Here is an 18943-nt window from a genome sequence, read left to right as displayed (position 1 = left end):
GGTACCTTTCGCTTGACTGGCGCCTCGCATCTGGATGACGCTTCGCGTCTTAGCTGGAGATTCGCGCCTAGAGCCTGGCTTGCAGCGCCTGGCTGGCTGCTCGCTCCTGGCTGGCGCTTTGTGTCCTGCCTTGGCGCCTCGCGCCTGCCTGGAGCTTCGCGCCTGGCTGGCGCCTTGCGCCTGGCTGGCGCCTTGCGCCTGGCTGGCGCCTTGCGCCTGGCTGGCGTCTAGCTCCTGGTTGGAGTGGCGCCTTGCGCCTGCCTGGAGCTTCGCGGCTGGCTGGCACCTCGCGCCTGGCTGGCGTCCTCGCGCCTGCTGGCGTCTCGCGCCAGGTTGGCGCTTTGTGCCTGCCTGGCGCCTTGCGCCTGCCTGGAGCTTCGCGCCTGGCTGGCGTCCTCGCGCCCAAGGTTGGGAGTGGCGCCTTGCGCCTGCCTGGAGCTTCGCCGAACTGGCTGGTACCTCGCGCCTGCCTGGCGCCTCGCTCCTGCCTGGCGCCTCGCGCCTGGGTGGCTCCTCCCCACTTGCCGGAGCTTCGAGCTTGGTAGAGTCTCGAGGATGTCTGGCAATGTCCACATCGGACACTCTTATCTGTCCTATATGTTCGCATCTAGCGCATCTGTGTCAGGTTGTAGGCCCGGTCTTTCTCCTCATCAGACAATGACAGTGTTCTGGGGCTGTCTGCAGGTTTCTTCTTCCTTACTGACTGTGTCAGAAGGTCTTGAGTCGCCTTCTCAGTTAATGAACGAGAAATGTCCTTCACTACTGAGAAGGGAAACAAAAAAGTCAGACAAAGGCGAGTACAGAAGCGCTGCCCTCTGAGCGTGGGAGACCGCTTTGGTTAAAAAGACACTATATTACTGGTCCTCTTTTTAAAGAAGACCTGCTCCAAACAAAGAGGAGATCTCAACCGAGCCATCCTGAACCGCTTTGTCTATACAAGACAAAATACACAGAAGGACTTCTGGTTCGAGTCCTTTCAGAATCATGGGCTTTCTTGGACATCACCCCAAGGGACCAATCTAAGAAGTTGAAAACTTCCAATACATGAAAGAGTCCCTTGAGGAGATGGTCCAGTTCTGAAATGCCCCAAGTTATACGGGCAGAGTTCAAACCTTGTCTACGTGAAGCGTCAACTAAGGTCGAAAAGTCCGCTTCTGACGTAGACGGAAGAGAAATACCCATATTCTCTCCCGTCTGATATCAAATGCCTCTTTTACCAGCTAGTCTCGCTGGAGGCATGCAGAAGACCGTTCTAACTAACACCTTCTTCAACTTCATCCAAGAGTCTAAAGACTGAAGAGCCCTCTTCATCGAAATGGCGGGCTTCATTCTAAGAAAAAACGAAGATTTCTTCGTCTTTGCACTCGAGAAAAGAGAGCGCGGAGAAGGAGGAGAGGCAGGAGTCAAGTTGTCTCCATACTCCTCTAGAAGCAAGGCTGTCAAAACATTATACAGGCGGTCCCCGGGTTACGACGGTTCCGGCTTACGACGTTCCGAGGTTACGACGCTTTTTCTTAAATATTCAATGGAAAAATCCGTCCTGGGTTACGACGCTTGTTCCGAGGTTACGACGCTGACGCTTCCGACGCTCCGAGTTAACGACGCTTTTAAAAAACGCATACTATGATAAAAATCCTTTATAGTTTAGCACAGTATATTAATAAAAATAAGTTTCTGGTTAGATTACAACAAAAATTTTGAGATTATGATGATTTTCGACACTTTTTATGTTGTATTTTTCTGTTTTTTAGTGACGCCTCATATGCGGAACTAGTTTCCGAGCGAATGAATACATACTAGTTTACATATAACAGTCCAAAAGCGCAAATAATGAAAAAATCATTGCTTGTTTCCAGTAATAATAACAAAACGAAGTTTCTGGTTAGATTACAACGCAAATTCCAGTATCCAAAGAGAGACATTATCCAGTAATTTGATCAGAGAGAGAGAGAGAGAGAGAGAGAGAGAGAGAGAGAGAGAGAGAGAGAGAAGAGAGAGAAGGCGTCTTCCGACGCTCCGAGTTAACGACGCTTTTAAAAAACGCATACTATGATAAAAATCCTTATAGTTTAGCACAGTATATTAATAAAAATAAGTTTCTGGTTAGATTACAACAAAAATTTTGAGATTATGATGATTTTCGACACTTTTTATGTTGTATTTTTCTATGTTTTTTAGTGACGCCTCATATGCGGAACTAGTTTCGAGCGAATGAATACTACTAGTTTACATATAACAGTCCAAAAGCGCAAATAATGAAAAAATCATTGCTTGTTTCCAGTAATAATAACAAAACGAAGTTTCTGGTTAGATTACAACGCAAATTCCAAGTATCCAAAGAGAGACATTATCCAGTAATTTGATCAGAGAGAGAGAGAGAGAGAGAGAGAGGAAGGGAGAGAGAGAGAGAGAGAGAGAGAGAGAGAGAGAGAGAGAGAGAGAGGCGTCTTCCGACGCTCCGAGTTAAGGACAGAGAAGTGTTCGTTTCGTTAAACGGCCTCTGACTCATGCCAGTAAATGTTTTGTTGATACTAATAATATAAGCCTATTTAAAGATACGTTTACTTTAATTAGTCTATATGATACGTAAATAGTAATCAACTGTTCTTGTAGCCCTCAATATTTGGCAAAATCGAAGTATCCAAAGAGACATATTATCCAGTACGTAATTTGATCAGAGAGAGAGAGAGAGAGAGAGAGAGAGAGAGAGAGAGAGAGAGAGAGAGAGAGAGAGAGAGAGAGAGACGCTTTGGCAACAATGGTCTCGGGGGTTTTTTATAGCTTCCTTCTGCTTGATGATCGTGGATATTGTAGAAGGATTTCGACCATACTCGTTTGCCCAAATCGACGATACGAACGCCACGTTCATGCTTTGCTATAATTTCATGTTTTGCTTCCATCGAAATCATTTTCTTGGGTTTTTTTCTTATCACCTGCTTTGTCTTTAGCTTTGAGACCCATGGTTAATAATAAAATAGACAAAATAAAACGAAAATAGGCGCAAATACAACGAACTAAACAACGACGTGTTAACATGCAGCACCAACAAACAAACAGACTGAACGCCATTTATCGGTCGCCTATACAAACTAACACTCATCGCAAAATCGTATCTCAAATATTTGTGTTGTATATCAAAGCTTGTATTTTTGCAAATTTTCTGTTATATCTCAAAACATTCGTATATTAGGGCAATCGTATGTCAAGTTTCCAATGTAATTTGATCAGAGAGAGAGAGAGAGAGAAGAGAGAGAGAGAGAGAGAAGAGAGATAGAGAGAGAGAGAGAGAGAGAGAGAGAGAGAGAGAGAGACGCTTTGGCAACAATGGTCTCGGGGATTGACATAACGTTTATTTTCTGAACAGATAGGACAGAGAAGTGTTCGTTTCATTAAACGGCCTCTGACTCATGGCAGGAAATGTTTTTGTTGATACTAATATATAAGCCTATTTAAAGATACATTTACTTTAATTAGTCTATATGATACGTAAATAGCAATCAGCTGTTCTTGTAGCCCTCAAGATTTTGCAAAATCACTCCAGGTTGTACATAAAACTTCAAGAATGTAGTGTCACCAGAGATTACAATAGTTTTTACCTTCAAGAACCAGCATTCTTTTATGAAATAACTCCAGGTTGTACATAAAAACTACAGGAAACGACATGTAGTGTAACCAAAGGATTACAAGTAGGTTTTTATAACTTTTTTATTAGTTTAAGACATATTTCCAAGCGTCGTTCCGGCTTATTCGACGATTTTCGGCTTACGACGCGTCTCAAGAACGGAACCCCCGTCGTAACCCGGGGACTGCCTGTAGTTCGACAGTCCTTCTCTTCCTTGATACTCCTCCTCCGAGTTTACTTCTAACTCGGGGTCTAGATGAGTCTCCGTTGCTAATTCAGTACGTCTTTCCTCTGGAGGAGACAAACTCCTAAAAGGAGAGGGGCTAAGGGAATGATATTCCTTCCTCTTCCCCGCTTTAATAGTCCTGGAAGGCGCCAACAGCCCAGGTTCTCTCTCCTAAATGGATGAACGCTTCCCGCTTGGATGACGCTTCTAGTCAGCCAAGCGTCCTGGCTGACGCCTCCCGTTTGTGTGGCTGCTGACGTCTGGATGACTCCCTCGCGCCTGGAAGACTTCGCTCTCAAAAGGCGTCCTAACTGGCACCAAAATTTTGGTTGGAGCCTCGCGTCTAAAAGCAGCTTTAAATGACTATTCATGTCTTGACGACGTCTCACGTCTCTCTGGTGTTACGTGTCTTCCGTAAGATTCTCCCGATCTCGCTCTCGAAACCGAAGCCTTCTTGCGATATGATTTGGAAGCTTCACGTCTGCATGACGCCTCTCGCTTCGCAGGGGAGAGAGGACGAGACTTCTTGATTGGAAGCGCAACGTCCTTCCTACGAGGCGCTAACACTCCCACCAAAGAGGGCCAGTTGCTCTTGTACTGGCAAGATAATCTTCCTTGAAGCTTTTCCCACGTCATCTTCAATCGGGGGAGAAGTAGGAAAAGGAAGCAGTCTTATAGGAAGCCTGTTCGTCTTCTCACAACTCTTCCCAATAAATGTTAAACATGTTAACAGTTATTATCGTCGATCGAGAAGGATCTCTTTGTTAACGCGAATAGGAGCGAAAAAAGAGATTCTCGATGCTCTATGCGATATGAGAGTGTCGTGGAAATGGCCTAAGTGATTAAATGGGTAACGAAATCAGGAACGAATCTTGCCGTTACCGAGCTTGGTGTCCGAGAGTCTACTGGACTCCTAGGTTAATAACTCGCTAAAACAAGAAAATCTTGGATGGTGCTCTTGGCTCACTGCGCCAGGCTGGCGCTTCTGGAGCATTGCGCCAGGTTGGTACTTCTGGCGCGTTGCGCCAGACTGGCGCTTTCTTCTAATTCTTTTTATGTTGTGCGCCAGAACAGCTGTGCCTTTATGGTACCCGACATCTTTCACATGTTAATTCCGTTCTTAGTAGGAAAAAACTTATATACGTAGTATAGTCCATTCAGGGAAACAAGTTCTGTCCAAAGAGAATGTTTCCCATCCGACTCATCCATCTTCTTCTGAGCAGGTACTCTAATAAGCCTATGCTTTCGTAAGCCTGAGAGCATTACATAATATAATGTTTCTGCTAGCGATAGAATCCTTTAATAATGTTACCTACGGTAAACCGCATTGAAAGGTTGTACTATCTCTCTTATTGAAAGCTTCTTAGCAAAAGGCATACAATATTTATTTATGTTAGCTTAACTATCCCCTCAATCCGAGGTTAAGACCGCGATTGTAGGGAGAGATACGGAAAGTTATTCCCTCCCGCAGGAGAGAGAGATTCGCCCGCCCGCTCATGACTGACACCTACAATGGTACTGACAGTAACTGCATAGGCGTACTGCGTTGGTCTCAGGCTCTCAGCGAAAGCAGTCCCCGCTTACTCTTCCAGAGTTGCCAGCTACTCCAATTAATAAAGGAATTTAATAAAATTATTATCGAACTTCAGGAAGTTCTTATTAAAGCATATTTAAAGCGAAACAAGACTTCGATAAATCTAGAAGCTAAGTAGGTGTAGTCTTAACAATCCCTTTAAGCGTAGTCCTTCCTAGGAAAGACGTAGAAGGATACTTGTAATTGAGTTGCACAGAAAAGAAGTAACTACGGTATGTGTTTATGAATTGACCGTATCGTATTCTCATACAGCAGAAACTCTACTACCTTCTACTATCTTCGTTCTTTTCATAATAGAACGATAGAAAGAGTATATATATATATATTATCCTTAAGGAACGAAGTTAATCAAGGAACTCTTTAAATCTTCGTGATTTCTTCATAAATCGCGGAAGAGACAGAATTCCTGTTCATCACTAGGGTTTACGGAAGGAAGTAGATATTTTCTATCCGCCATCATACCCAAACATCGATGAGATCTTATTAAGAAAAACTCCCAAAGCTCTTGCCTCCTCAAAAACGAGGGAAAGAGCATGGATGAAGGAGAGAGTCCGCATTGAGAGGAACTGCCTAACAAAGGAGTCTTCTGAATAATGAAAAGGGGCTTCTCTTAGTATCAGAATCCTTCTGACAAAAGCAACGGCCGCCTGTGCGACATCTTGCACATTTGCCATGGGGAAAGTGTTCAAGTTAAAAATTCAAAGAGGAGTCTCGCGACTGACCTCTCTCTCTAATGAAGATTTTTGAAATCTTCTGACGCCTGGCGTCTGGATCCTTGCGCCTAGCGCCTAGCGTCTGGATAGTTCCGCGCGCCTGGAATGTTCCGCACGCTAGAAAGGAGACTCGCTCCTGGAACGTTCCGCTTGCGTGGAAGGTCCCGTGCGCCCAAATAGATCCGAGCGCCTCTAGTCTTGTTATACGAGCCTCTTGCCAGAAAACGTTCAATGGAAGCATCCTTCTGATTGCCATTCTACTATAAGGCTCCTTAGTTAAGCCGCCTGTTTTCTCTTTGAAGGCGCCTTGCGCCAAGAAAAAGTTCTGGAACGCGGCTCTCACTCAGTTGCTGGAACGCAGCTCGCGTTTATCTGTATGAACGAGGCTCGCGCTAGTTAGGATGGACGGCGGCTCGCCAGCTAGTCTGTTGGAACGCGGCTCGCTGCTGGCTGTTGGAAACGTGGCTCGCGCTAGCTTGCTGGCTGGCTCTCAGCCTCTCGCTCAGTGAGTCAGTGTTCTCTTATACAGAGAACGAGCCAGATCGTCCGAACTTCTAACATGTACATTCTTCGTCTTTTCGGATGTAAGATGAAGAAACGGAAGAACAGACGCACTTTTTAAAGGCTGCCTTTGCAATGGCTATCCCTGGCAGTCTGGGACGTTTTACAGATCCTGCCGAGGGAACGCCCGATCGGTGGGGATTCTCCATAACCTCCGTAAGGCTTTCGACTTTCCTTTCTCCTCTGGGCTTGTGAGTTTGGAAGAGGTCTAGGCTGAGAGCGAGACAGAGCCGATCGAACGCACCCTCTACTAATTAGGACGCCTTTCCAATGGCGAACTTGGCAGTCTGGGACGATCTACAGATCCTGCCGAGGGGACGCCTGATCGGTGGGGATTCTCCATAACCTCCGTAAGGCTTTCGACTTTCCTTCTCCTCTGGGTATGTGAGCTTGGAAGAGGTCTAGGCCTGGGAGCGAAACAGAGCGAACAGAACGCACCCTCCACTGCACTAACAGTAAAATCACTTCTTACCTTTCAATAGCTCGTATTTTGAGCTACCTTCCTTTGTCTTCAAATTGCAATATGAATTTGAAGATTCTGTGAAGTAAGAAGGAGATGAGGATACCACACTACTAGTAATGTTAATGCTCTAAACTGCTCGTTAGTACGACGAGCTTATATAAACTTCTAAAGGAAGCGTAACTATTCTTTCCTTACATCGTCAAGAAGGAAGTTAGCTCAATCAATTCTAACATTTACTACACGTTATTATGAATAAATATTAAAATTTTCCTTCTTGCAAACTATGTGATTGTCTACCGAAAAGTTCGGTAGTTACACGTAAACAATTCTTCGAAATTTTCGAAGCCAAAGTTATCAAAACAAATTAATATGCGTATGCCGAACCAAAGATCCAGTACTTCCCTGCAAAAGATAGCCCAGAAGATCGATGGCGATGAAATCCAAAAATCAAGTCAGGAGGAACTGCAAACGTTGTTTACATTCCAAGCGACAGAAAAAATATGATAGAAAACAGGAATGGTTCCTAATCCTGCCACCCAGGGCAGGACGGTAGATCACCTGACCTACCTGCAGCGTGTGCCGCGAAATTTGAATTTCTGTCGGGGACGACGGAGTCTTAGCTATGTATATATCTGACAGGTAAGTTGATTGTATGAAATTTTAGTTTTATAGTTTTCCTTAAATTTTTTGTGTTTTCGTAAAGTTAAGTGTACGTACGTACGTACGTTATCTGCCGTTTGTCCTCCTCCTCCTCTGCCGCCACTATCGGAGATAGCCTCACTCGAAAGGTAAGCTTCCACATTTTGCGTTACAGTAATAATATTTCTTGCACACTAATATACACTTTATTTACAGGTTTTGGATTTTTATTCTCAATTTAGGTATTGAACGGTCCAAATTGTTGTAGTATCTCATTGTTTATAGGTCAATTTAGCTTTATTATGAAATTTAATGGGGTGTTTTTAGAGGGCTTGGAACGGATTAGCCATTTTACATGTAAAATGTGTTCCAAGATACGAAAAACTCATTATACGAAGGCTGCCTCGGAACGGATTAATTTCGTATCTCGAGGTACACTGTACTTGCAGAATTTCACATCAAATAACCTCCAGACAGGAGTACTGGGATACACAAAGGGGATAATGGGAATTTTTTTAATATTTGTATCCTCTAAAATTTTTTCAATTCTATAGCTAAAAGGAGTGGGATACCTTGGATGACTTTTGTAAAAACCGTTAAAAATATTTCTATTTGCCACAGCAAATGCCAGAGATTTGGGGAGTCTTTGCACTCTAAACCAGTACCAAAGTAATGATGACTGGCGATAAGAGTTCAAGGGGCATCTCTCCTGCATCAACTAGCATACTAGGTATTGGTGACGAACGGAAAGCTCCTGTGGCTATACGAATACCTGAATGATGCACTGAATCTAAAATTTTTAAGTTAGATGAGGAGGCTGAAGAATAAACTTAACAACCATATGATAGCTTGGACAAGATTAAGGATTTATGAAGCTTTAGTAAAAGATTTCCATCAGCTCCCCAACTGGTGTGAGAAAGCACCTTCAAGATGTGTAGAACTTCAAAGCTCTTTGTTTTTATATGTTTGATATGGGGGACCCAAGTCAATCTACTGTCAAAAACTAGGCCAAAGAAGTGTGCTTGTTCTACACATGGGATTCTACGGCCATACAAATAGAGGTCTGGATCAGGATGCACTCCCCTGATCCGACAGAAGTGGACAGCAGTAGTCTTGCTTACAGAGATTTTAAAACCCTGTTTCTCAGCCCAACTTACTATTTTATTTATTGTTAATTGTAGCTTTCTTTCTGCTAGTCATATGGGTGGTAGCAAAAGATATTGACAAGTCATCCACAAACAGTGTCTTTAAAACCTCTCTTGGAATAACAGCTGGAACACTGTTTATGGCCAAAGCAAAAAGTGTTACACTGAGAACACTGCCCTGGGGAACACCTTCTTGGCACCTTTTCTCTGATAAAGTACTGCCAACTTTAACTTTAAAATACCTACGATGTAAAAATGATCTCACAAATAAAAGGTAATTTGCCTCGTAGACCACTATTATGCATAGTCTTCAGAATCCCATGTCTCCAAGCAGTGTCATATGCCTTTTCTATATCAAAAAAACACTGTCACATGATGTTGCTTGGAGGCAAAGGCTTCACAGACAGAAGTTTCAAGTTGCAGTAAGATGTCCAGGGTGGAGTGCATTTTTTGAAAACCACACTGAGAAGGTGTTAGAATAATGTTGTGCTCTACATAGATACCACATCATTCTTACATTTACCATTTTTTCCATCTATTTACACAAACAGCAAGTTAAAGCAATGGGGTGGTAACTTGCTGCACAGAGAGGATCTTTTCCAGGCTTAAGGAATGGTAACATGGTAGCTAATTCCCAAATGGTAGGGTAGCTGCTTTCATCCCATATTCTATTGATGATACTGATTATAAAAAGTTTTGTGTTACTTGAAATGTGTTTAAACATTTCATAAGGAATCTCATCTGGACCAGAGGCAGTGTTCTTGCTCCTAGATAAAGCAGAGTCCAATTCCCTTTCAGAAAAAGGCATATCATATGATTCAGCTTTCTTTGCTGAAAGTCAAGTACCTGTTGTTCTTCCATCATTCTGAAATTATGTCCTGGGGAACTATCTGATTTCTCTGAGACTCGAGCGAAGTGTTCTGAAAAATGTATTACTAAACTTCTGTGGCATTCAGTGACATTATTATTCACTATAAGTACTGGAGGAGGATTGGGGTGTAAAATTACCCTGAATTTTTTTATTTTCTTATTTTCTTCCAAATGCTACACTGGTGTTCTGCTGTTAATAGAGGATACATATCCAGCCCATGCTTATCTTCTGGCAGCTTTCATAGCTTTTCGAAATCGTGCCCTACACTGTAAATTATGACATTGTCCAAGGTGCGATGTCTACGGCACCTGGTCAATGATGACCTTGTAGCTCGGTGTAACAGCCTTAGATCTTCTGACCACCATGGTACTGGCCATCTCCTGAATAGTCCTTTAGTTCGAGGAATTGAGTGTAGACCTGCAGTATGTAATGTTCCATTGAGTAGATCAATGGCATCATCTACACTTGGGAGATCTTTTGCATCCCCCTCCAACTCACTTAAATCTTTGAATTTTCTCCAATTTGCTTTCTCTAAGCACCATCGTGGTGATCTCAGGATAGGTGGGCCATCATTGGTGTCAATCACAATTGGAGAATGGTCACTGGTATGCCAGTCATCACTTGTTCTACAACTAAAATCAACACTGCAAGTGTTGAAAGGTCGATGCAGGAGACGGTGCCTGTCTGAATGTGGTAATGGGTAGGTTCTCCAGTATTAAGAAGACCTATATCTTCATTTTCTATTAAAGATGCCATCATATTCCCTTTTTGATTTGATGTTACATCTCCCCACAATGGATGTCTACTATTGAAGTCACCAAGTAGAAGAAATGGCTCTGGTAGTTGCTGCATTAAGTATATTAGGTCCTTTACAATAGGAATGTAACTTGCGGCAGCTGGAACCGGTCGTAAGCTTCGAACAAGGGAGTTCGGTAGTTAACAGCTTGTCCGAAAGTCAGTGCACCGCGCGACTGGGAGGTGAAGAATCACTTTGCTTTAGGGCCAGGAAAAACAGAGTGAGGGGTGGCATGAGGTGGGACTATGTGAAAAGGACCTCAGGTTTGTATAGTTAGGAAAAATAAAATTTTCGACAAATTGTTATTTGTTCCGATATGAATACAAACCATCGGTCCTTTACAATAGGAAGACTCACTTCTTGGTGGGTGGAATCTGAGTCTTAAGAACAGACTAGTGTTCGTCCAACATTGGTTCCCTCCCTGGTCGTAAGAGCAGAGGGAGGGATCCTAGCCTCTGCCCAATGATCGGGGTATGTACCGCAGGATCAATGGTCAGACCTCTGAACCCAAGTAATAAGAGGGAGGCAAGCGTACCTCTTAAAACTAGCAAGCAAGAACTTGTTCCTATTGCAAGAGGCAATATGAAGTCATGGGTTTGTCTCTTGTTGGCTTCCGCTTCCCCCCCTTGTCAGGGGAAGTGGTGGATAATCGCTCCTATCCCTAATGAAAGGGATAGGATGGGGCTCAGTCGTGTAGCTTACCTGCATCGCTTCCTGTTCCAGCGTAGTGAGGACCGCGTCCCTCTGCCCACAGGTAGAGGAGGAGAAAAAGATGGGGAAGAGAAGCCAGTCACTCTCTCATTCACTCATCCATTCATGCAGTCACACAACGATGCGATGCTGTTCTGTCCGCTCGGGTGCTGGGTAAGATACACAACCTGTTGAGCAGCCACCACGGGTCCCAAGGAAAAAGTGTCCAAGGACCTGTGGGCTATATCCCGAAGGTAGAAGGAGGTGAAGGTGGTCTGGTTGGACCAGACCCCTGCCTTCAGGACCTGCGCCATGGAGAAGTTCTTGCAAAACGCAAGGGAAGGACCAATACCTCGGACTTAGTGTGCTCTCAGACGAAGGGTACGGATGTCGTCGCTACCATCAGCTTTGTACGCCCTCCTGATCACCTCACGCAGACAGAAAGTGTTCTTGGATACTTCTTTCTTGGTCACCCCGGTGCTAACGAAGAGGCGTCGACACTTAGGCCTGAAGTGCCGAGTTCTCTTCAGATAGCGCCATAGCGCCCTCACAGGACAAAGCAGCATCTCATCTGCATCGTTGTCGGTGAATTCCATTAGGGAAGGGATTGTGAAAGACTCGAATGGATCGTCAGGGACCGAAGGCTTCTGAGTCTTCGCTACGAAGTTCGGGACGAAATCGAGCGTCACAGATCCCCATCCCCTGGAGTGCTTGACGTTGAAGGAAAGACCATGCAGTTCCCCTACTCTCTTTGCCAATGCCAGGGCCAGCAAGAAGAGGGTCTTGAGGGTCAGATCCCTGTCTGACAACTATTAGAGTGGCTCGAAGGGACTTCGAGTCAGACTCCTAAAGACGAAAGTCACATCCCACCCTGGGGGCCTGAGTTCCCTGGGTGGGCAAGACCTCTCAAAGCTCCTCATAAGCAGGGAGATCTCTAACGAATTCGAGATATCCACTCCCCTCAGTTTCAGGACTAGGGCCAGGGCGGCTCAGTATCCTTTGACTGAGGGGACAGAGAGGAGCTTGTCTCGGCGAAGAAATACAAGGAAATCCGCTACCTGCTGAAGAGTGGCTCTGAGAGGAGATAGACCCCGTCTACGACACCAACCACAGAAGACGGCCCACTTTCCCTGGTACACAGCTGCAGAGGACTGTCTGAGGTACCCAGCCATCTCTGTTGCTGCTCGGCGAGAAAAGCCTCTCGCTCGCAAGAGATGGTGGATAACAGCCAGCCGTGAAGATGTAGAGACTGGACTGTCTGGTGGTACCGTTCTACGTATGGCTGGACGAGAAGTTTGTGCCAAGGGGGAATCTCTTTTGGCGCTTCTGCAAGCAAAGCCAGCAGGTCCGGGTACCAAATGGCCTAGGGCCTTTTGGGAGCCACCAGGATCATCCGGAGATTCGGGGTGACCAGCACTCGGCTGATCACCTTGCGAATCGGGCAGAAATGGGGGAAGAGTCCTCTGCAGCTGCCCATGGGTCCGGCTGTGAAGCCTTGGAAGTCGAAGGGGAAGAGGCGGCAGCAGACGATGATGAAGACGACGATGAAGACAACGACACCACCTTCCTCCTCTTCTTCGTCAGCTTCCTCAGGACAGTCGTCAGGTCCTCCATCCAGGACGGAGCCAGGGCAATTGCCAAAGCAACACGGCCCGGCGGCACCTGTCCAGAAGGACCCGCGACTGGAGCAGCAACACCATGGGCAGGAATGACGTCGACAGGGGTTGGTCCAGGTACGGCAGGTACGCCAGCGACATCCTGGGTACTGGAGGCAGGTCCAGGGGCGAGCTCTTGTGGCACCGGAAGTCGGGGGCTGAGGCGAGAGCGGCGAACCCGGGCGGCAGAGTCACAACCCTCCTCGGAATACCTGGAAGCAGCGCCTGGACAGCAGCTGAAGGTGTTAACATGGTTACATGTTGAGTGTACACCAGGTGAGGAGGGGCGGCATACCCCGGGGTTGAGACAGTGGTGGTAGACGTGGTTACCGGGCCGTGTGTTACTGGAGCAGAGCCACTCGCCAGGTGATGCAGCAGCCCCCGAACACCTTGTGTCCCCTGGAGACCCAGCGACAACCAAACCTGGCCGAGGTCGTCACCCGCGGCAGGCACACCTGAGGAAGCAAAGGTCGGGTTAGTAGGGGGGTTCCCCCTCGCTGGGGGGGGGGAGGACAAGTCCCACCCCGAGCGAACAGAAGACCCCGAGTACAACTGAATGTCGGGGTATCTCGCCCTCCTCCTCCACGCTCAACGGATCGGGCGAAGAGGAGGAGCGAGAAACCCCACCCCCTCCCCGAAGGGGAAGGAGCCATACGCGAGAGTTGAGATGGAGGGAGGAAAGACGACGACGTGTCTGAGACCAGGGGAGTAGCCGGAAAACTTTCCGATGACTCCCTGGAAGGCTTACGTCGCTTCCTCCTCCCCTCAAATCGCGCCCACTGCTCCTCCAACCACACACAACAAATATCACAGGGCTTGTTGTGAGAGCATTCGCGCCCCTGACACCGAGCACATAAATCATGAGGGTCAACTTCAGGAAAGGAGCAGAAGGCCCCACACTTATGGCCCTCCACACCAGGGCATCTGCGGCTGATGGGGGAGGCATGGGGAACTCTCCAGCTCACGAGAATCCATAATTAAATGAAAATACAAAAGTCACAAGTACTTACAGGATTTTCACACAAATACACTAGCAAGAGAAGGCAAACCAAAGTTTGAAGTACGAAGCATGCGACGATGGTGGGCAGAGAGAAGTGGAGAACACATCTGTCACCCAGCGGAGCCGAAAGCAAAGTGATTCTTCACCTCCCAGTCGCGTGGTGCGCTGACTGTCGGACAAGCAGTTAACTACCGAACTCCCTTGTTCGAAGCTTACGACTGGTTCCAGCTGCCGCAAGTTATATTTCTATTGTTAAAGGACCGACGGTTTGTACTGCGTATCAGAACAAACTAAATTCTAAGCATAACCAGATTAATTAGTATCACCTACCTGGCCTTCACGAGAATCCTTTTTGGTGCCATTCGATGGGAGAACTGGAGGTAACAGAGGCTCAGTATCCGAGGTGGTCTTTCTTAAATGCTTAACAATCTCTTTCGGAACTGGAACTTGGACACTCAATATTTCTTCCATGCTACGTGAACAGGCAGATGTGCTAGCTATTTTATGAATAATAAATTGTTTTGGAACTGGTACTTGGACTTTTAATATGCTCTTTTTGATGCTAGACGATCTGACAGAAATGGTGCTTTCAAGGTCCTTCAAATCTGGAGGTACCTTTGACTTCGGTCGCAAGGAGCTTTTTCTCTGTTGTCTGCGACTCTTTTTGACTGAGGAAGACGCCTGCCCTGTTCGTTCTCTCATTCCCTTATTCTTAGCCATCGCAAGGGTTCCCTTCTCTCCTGAAAAATGAAGGCTTGAATAATGAAGTGATAACGAGCAGTCATTCCTCCAGAATATCAATCATTTCAACTTTATGGTTTTGCCTCTTGTAGGCTTTTGCTGGCACCAGAATGGTCCATCAAGTTTCTTTAATCATCAACTAATCAATGAAGAGAATGATCATGCAAAATCCTAGTTTGTCTATATGGAAAATGACACTTGTACAGGTGCAAAATATATCTAGTACTATATATATAGTAGTGGTATATAAGGATAAAGAATACTTCTGAAAACAATATTTTTATTAATATAAATATCCATCACCATAATAATGGGCGCACATAAAAGAACAGACAATGACAAAAAAGGAACCAAAAATGGCAATGTTGAAAATTGCATTTTTCCTAACTATACAAACCTGAGGTCCTTTTACAATAGGAAGGTAACTAACAGCAGCTGGAACGGTCGTAAGCTTTGAACAAGGGAGTTCAGTATAGTTAACTGCTTGTCCGACAGTGCGCGCGCCGCGCGACTGAGAGGTGAAGAATCACTTTTGTCTTAGGCTCAGGAAAAACGCAGAGTGAGGGGTGGCATGAGGTGGGACTACGTATATGTAAAGGACCTCAGGTTTGTAGTTAGGAAAAATGCAATTTTCTACAAATTGCCATTTGTTCCGATACGTAATACAAACCATCGGTCCTTTTACAAAAGGAAGACCCACTTCTTGGTGGGAGGAATCTGAGTCTTAAGAACAGACTGGTGTTCGCCCAACCTTGGATTCCATCCCTGGTCGTAAGAGCAGAGGGAGGGATCCTAGCCTCTGCCCAATTGATCGGGGTATGTACCACAGGATCAATGGTCATACCTCTGGACCCAAGTAATAAGAGGGAGGCTAGCGTACCTCTTAAAAGTGACATTTTTATAATAATATAAAGTTTCACTTATGTGGCAGGGAAGATGGAAGAAGAAAAAGAGTACAACAAACTAAAAATATTCAGGAAAAATCCATTATTAAAGCCACCATCATAAAATTTGGCATGAATAATCACCAACTCCTGCCCTAGTACTTGATAGGCATGCCACAACGTTTACGGACTTTCTGGAGTGTCCTTAGCATTGAATCTGAAAACCACTGCAGGAGGGACTCGTACAGATTGTCCCAAGCACGTTTCAAACTTTGCGCTGCAAGATGTGTCCACATTCGGTAACTTTCTTTTTATGATTGCTTAATGATTGAAATGGCTGGGGAATTCCCTGGCTAGTCGTGGATATATTCAATTCCAGAAACTCTAAGCCACAAAGTATTCTGTTTGGCAGCATGATCCCCAGTGCATGAATCTTAATCCAATGCCATTGAAAATCAGCCATTGAAACAAAACAAAATTCGGCTGAGTGAAATTGACTAATTGGGAACTTAACTAGAGCTAGTGGCTCACTCACAGAAAGTGTAACTCTGTGTAAGAGCTCTTCAGTAACCTGTTGGATGTTGCGACAGTTGGATGTCGAATTCTTTTCTTGTGCTCTGCCATAGCCATTGCTAACATTATTTTGTGTGGTTGAGTGAGTGTGGTTGTATTAAAAATGTCTAACAGTATACTTCCATTGAGATATCGTGTGAGAGTGACACAACTTTACGAGGAAGGCCTTAAAACTGGTGTAATTAGCCAAAAAAATTGGCGTGAAACAACAGACTGTCCAAATACTCTGAAAACTTTTTGTGAATCGAGAGGGAAAGAAGTACCCAAGGCTAGGACCAGCACTGGGAGGCCCCCTATTATTAGTAAGAAGGGGTTAAGAGTTCTCGCCAGGAACATTGAGGTCTCAATGTTCTTGGCGAGAACTCTTAACTCCCTCTTACTAATAATAGGGGGCCTCCCAGTGCTGGTCCTAGCCTTGGGTACTTCTTTCCCTCTCGATTCACAAAAAGTTTTCAGAGTATTTGGACAGTCTGTTGTTTCACGCCAATTTTTTTGGCTAATTACACCAGTTTTAAGGCCTTCCTCGTAAAGTTGTATCACTCTCACACGATATCTCAATGGAAGTATACGGTTAGACATTTTTAATACAACCACACTCACTCAACCACACAAAATAATGTTAGCAATGGCTATGGCAGAGCACAAGAAAAGAATTCGACATCCAACTGTCGCAACATCCAACAGGTTACTGAAGAGCTCTTACACAGAGTTAAACTTTCTGTGAGTGAGCCACTAGCTCTAGTTAAGTTCCCAATTAGTCAATTTCACTCAGCCGAATTTTGTTTTGTTTCAATGGCTGATTTTCAATGGCATTGGATTAAGATTCATGCACTGGGGACCATGCTGCCAAACAGAATACTTTGTGGCTTAGAGTTTCTGGAATTGAATATACCCATGACTAGCCAGGGAATTCCCCAGCCAATTCAATCATTAAGCAATCATAAAAAGAAAGTTACTGAATGTGGACACATCTTGCAGCACAAAGTTTGAAACGCACTTGGGACGATCTGTACAAGTCCCTCCTGCAGCGGTTTTCAGATTCAATGCAAAGGACACTCCAGAAAGTCCGTAAACATTGTGGCATGCCTATCAAGTACTAGGGCAGGAGTTGGTGATTATTCATTCCAAATTTTATGATGGTTGCTTTAATAATTGATTTTTCCTGAATATTTTTAGTTTGTTGTACTCTTTTTCTTCTTCCATCTTCCCTACCACGCAAAGTATTATGACTGGTACTGTACTTACCAGGTGGTTACATGTAGCTGTCGTCTCCTGACGTCACGGCAGCGCTAATGGTTTGACAGGTGATCCCTCTACTCCCGCCCTCTACCGGGTACCAGGAACCATTCCAGCAATATCAGAAGTTTCATGCCTACCTGTCCATATGAGGGGGGGAGGGCGGGCTTCGTTATGTAACCACCGGGTAAGTATAAATGAAACTTTATATTATTATAAAAATGTCATTTTCACTTATACAACTTCCCCGGTGGTTACATATAGCTGATTGGCACATTTAGGTGGTGGGACAATGGCAGCTAAAATAACAAAATGACAGTTTGTCGAAAATTGCATTTTTCCTAACTATACAAACCTGAGGTCCTTTAACAATAGGAAGGTAACTAGCTGGGATGGTCGTAAGCTTCGAACAAGGGGAGAACGGTAGTTAACTGCTTGTCCGATCGTGCGCGCGCCCGAGAGGTGAAGAATCACTTTTGCTTTAGGCCCATGCAAAAAAAGTTGCAGTGAGGGGTGGCATGAGGTGGGACTATATGTAAAGGACCTCAGGTTTGTATAGTTAGGAAAAATGCAATTTTCGACAAATTGTCATTTGTTCCGATACGTAATACAAACCCTCGGTCCTTTAACAATAGGAAGACTCACTTATTGGTGGGAGGAGTCTGAGTCTTTTTGGTGAACAGACTGGTGTTTGTCCAACCCTGGAGTGCCTCCCTGGTCGTAAGAGCAAGGGAGGGATCCAAACCTCTGTCCGATGATCGGGGTGTGCACCGCGGATCAATGGTCAGACCTCTGGGCCAAGTACTAGGAGAGAGGCAAGCGTATCTCTTCGTACCAGCAAGCAAGAACTTGTTCCTGTTTGCAAGAGACAATCATAAAATGATGGGTTTGTCTCAAGTTGGCATCCACTTCCTCCCCCTTGTTGGAGGAAGTGGTGGATATCACTCCTATCCCTACTGAAAGGGATAGGATGGTGCTCTATTGAGTAGCTCACCTGCATCTCGTCCTTACCCAGCAGGGTGACGACCGTGTCCCTCTACCCAGAGGTAGAGGGGAGAAAAAGATGGGAAGAGGAGCCAGTCACACTCTCATTCACTCATCCATTCTTACGATCACACCAGGACTCGATGCTGTTCAGCCTGCGAGGGTCGGGTTAACTACACAACGTGTTGAGCAACCACCACGGTTCCCAAGGAAAAAAGATCTAAGGACCTGTGGGCAATATCCCGAAGGTAGAAGGAGGTGCATGCGGTCCGGTTGGACCAGGCCCCTGCCTTCACTACCTGCGCCACGGAGAAGTTCTTGCGGAACGCGAGAGAATGATGAAGCGGCGTCCACACTCATCCTGGGGTGTCGAGTTTCTTCAGACAGCTCCGTCGCGCCTTCACAGGACAAAGCAGCATAGCCTTCGTATCGGAGGCGGTGAAGTCCATTAGGGAGGGTATTGTGAAGGACTCGAACCAATCGTCAGTTACCGAAGGGTTCTGAGTCTTCGCTACGAAGATTGGTACGAAATCGAGCATCACAAATCCCC

At 45.4% G+C, this 18943-nt stretch overlaps 1 protein-coding gene across 1 annotated transcript in view; it reads right to left on the bottom strand.

Annotated features, from left to right (window-relative positions):
* Positions 1-18943, bottom strand: part of LOC135203529 (uncharacterized) — a 160118-nt gene that overhangs the window by 70328 nt on the left and 70847 nt on the right. Inside the window, exon 2 of the mRNA XM_064233264.1 lies at positions 14306-14715. Within this exon, the coding sequence (XP_064089334.1) occupies positions 14306-14695 (390 nt within the window). The 5' untranslated portion in view covers positions 14696-14715. The remainder of the gene's footprint in view (positions 1-14305; positions 14716-18943) is intronic.

Source organism: Macrobrachium nipponense, chromosome 24 (genome assembly GCF_015104395.2).
Source record: "Macrobrachium nipponense isolate FS-2020 chromosome 24, ASM1510439v2, whole genome shotgun sequence".
Classification (NCBI taxonomy): domain Eukaryota; kingdom Metazoa; phylum Arthropoda; class Malacostraca; order Decapoda; family Palaemonidae; genus Macrobrachium; species Macrobrachium nipponense.
The sequence above is the reverse complement of the archived record's forward strand: the minus strand, read 5'-3'. Positions and strand labels throughout refer to the sequence as shown.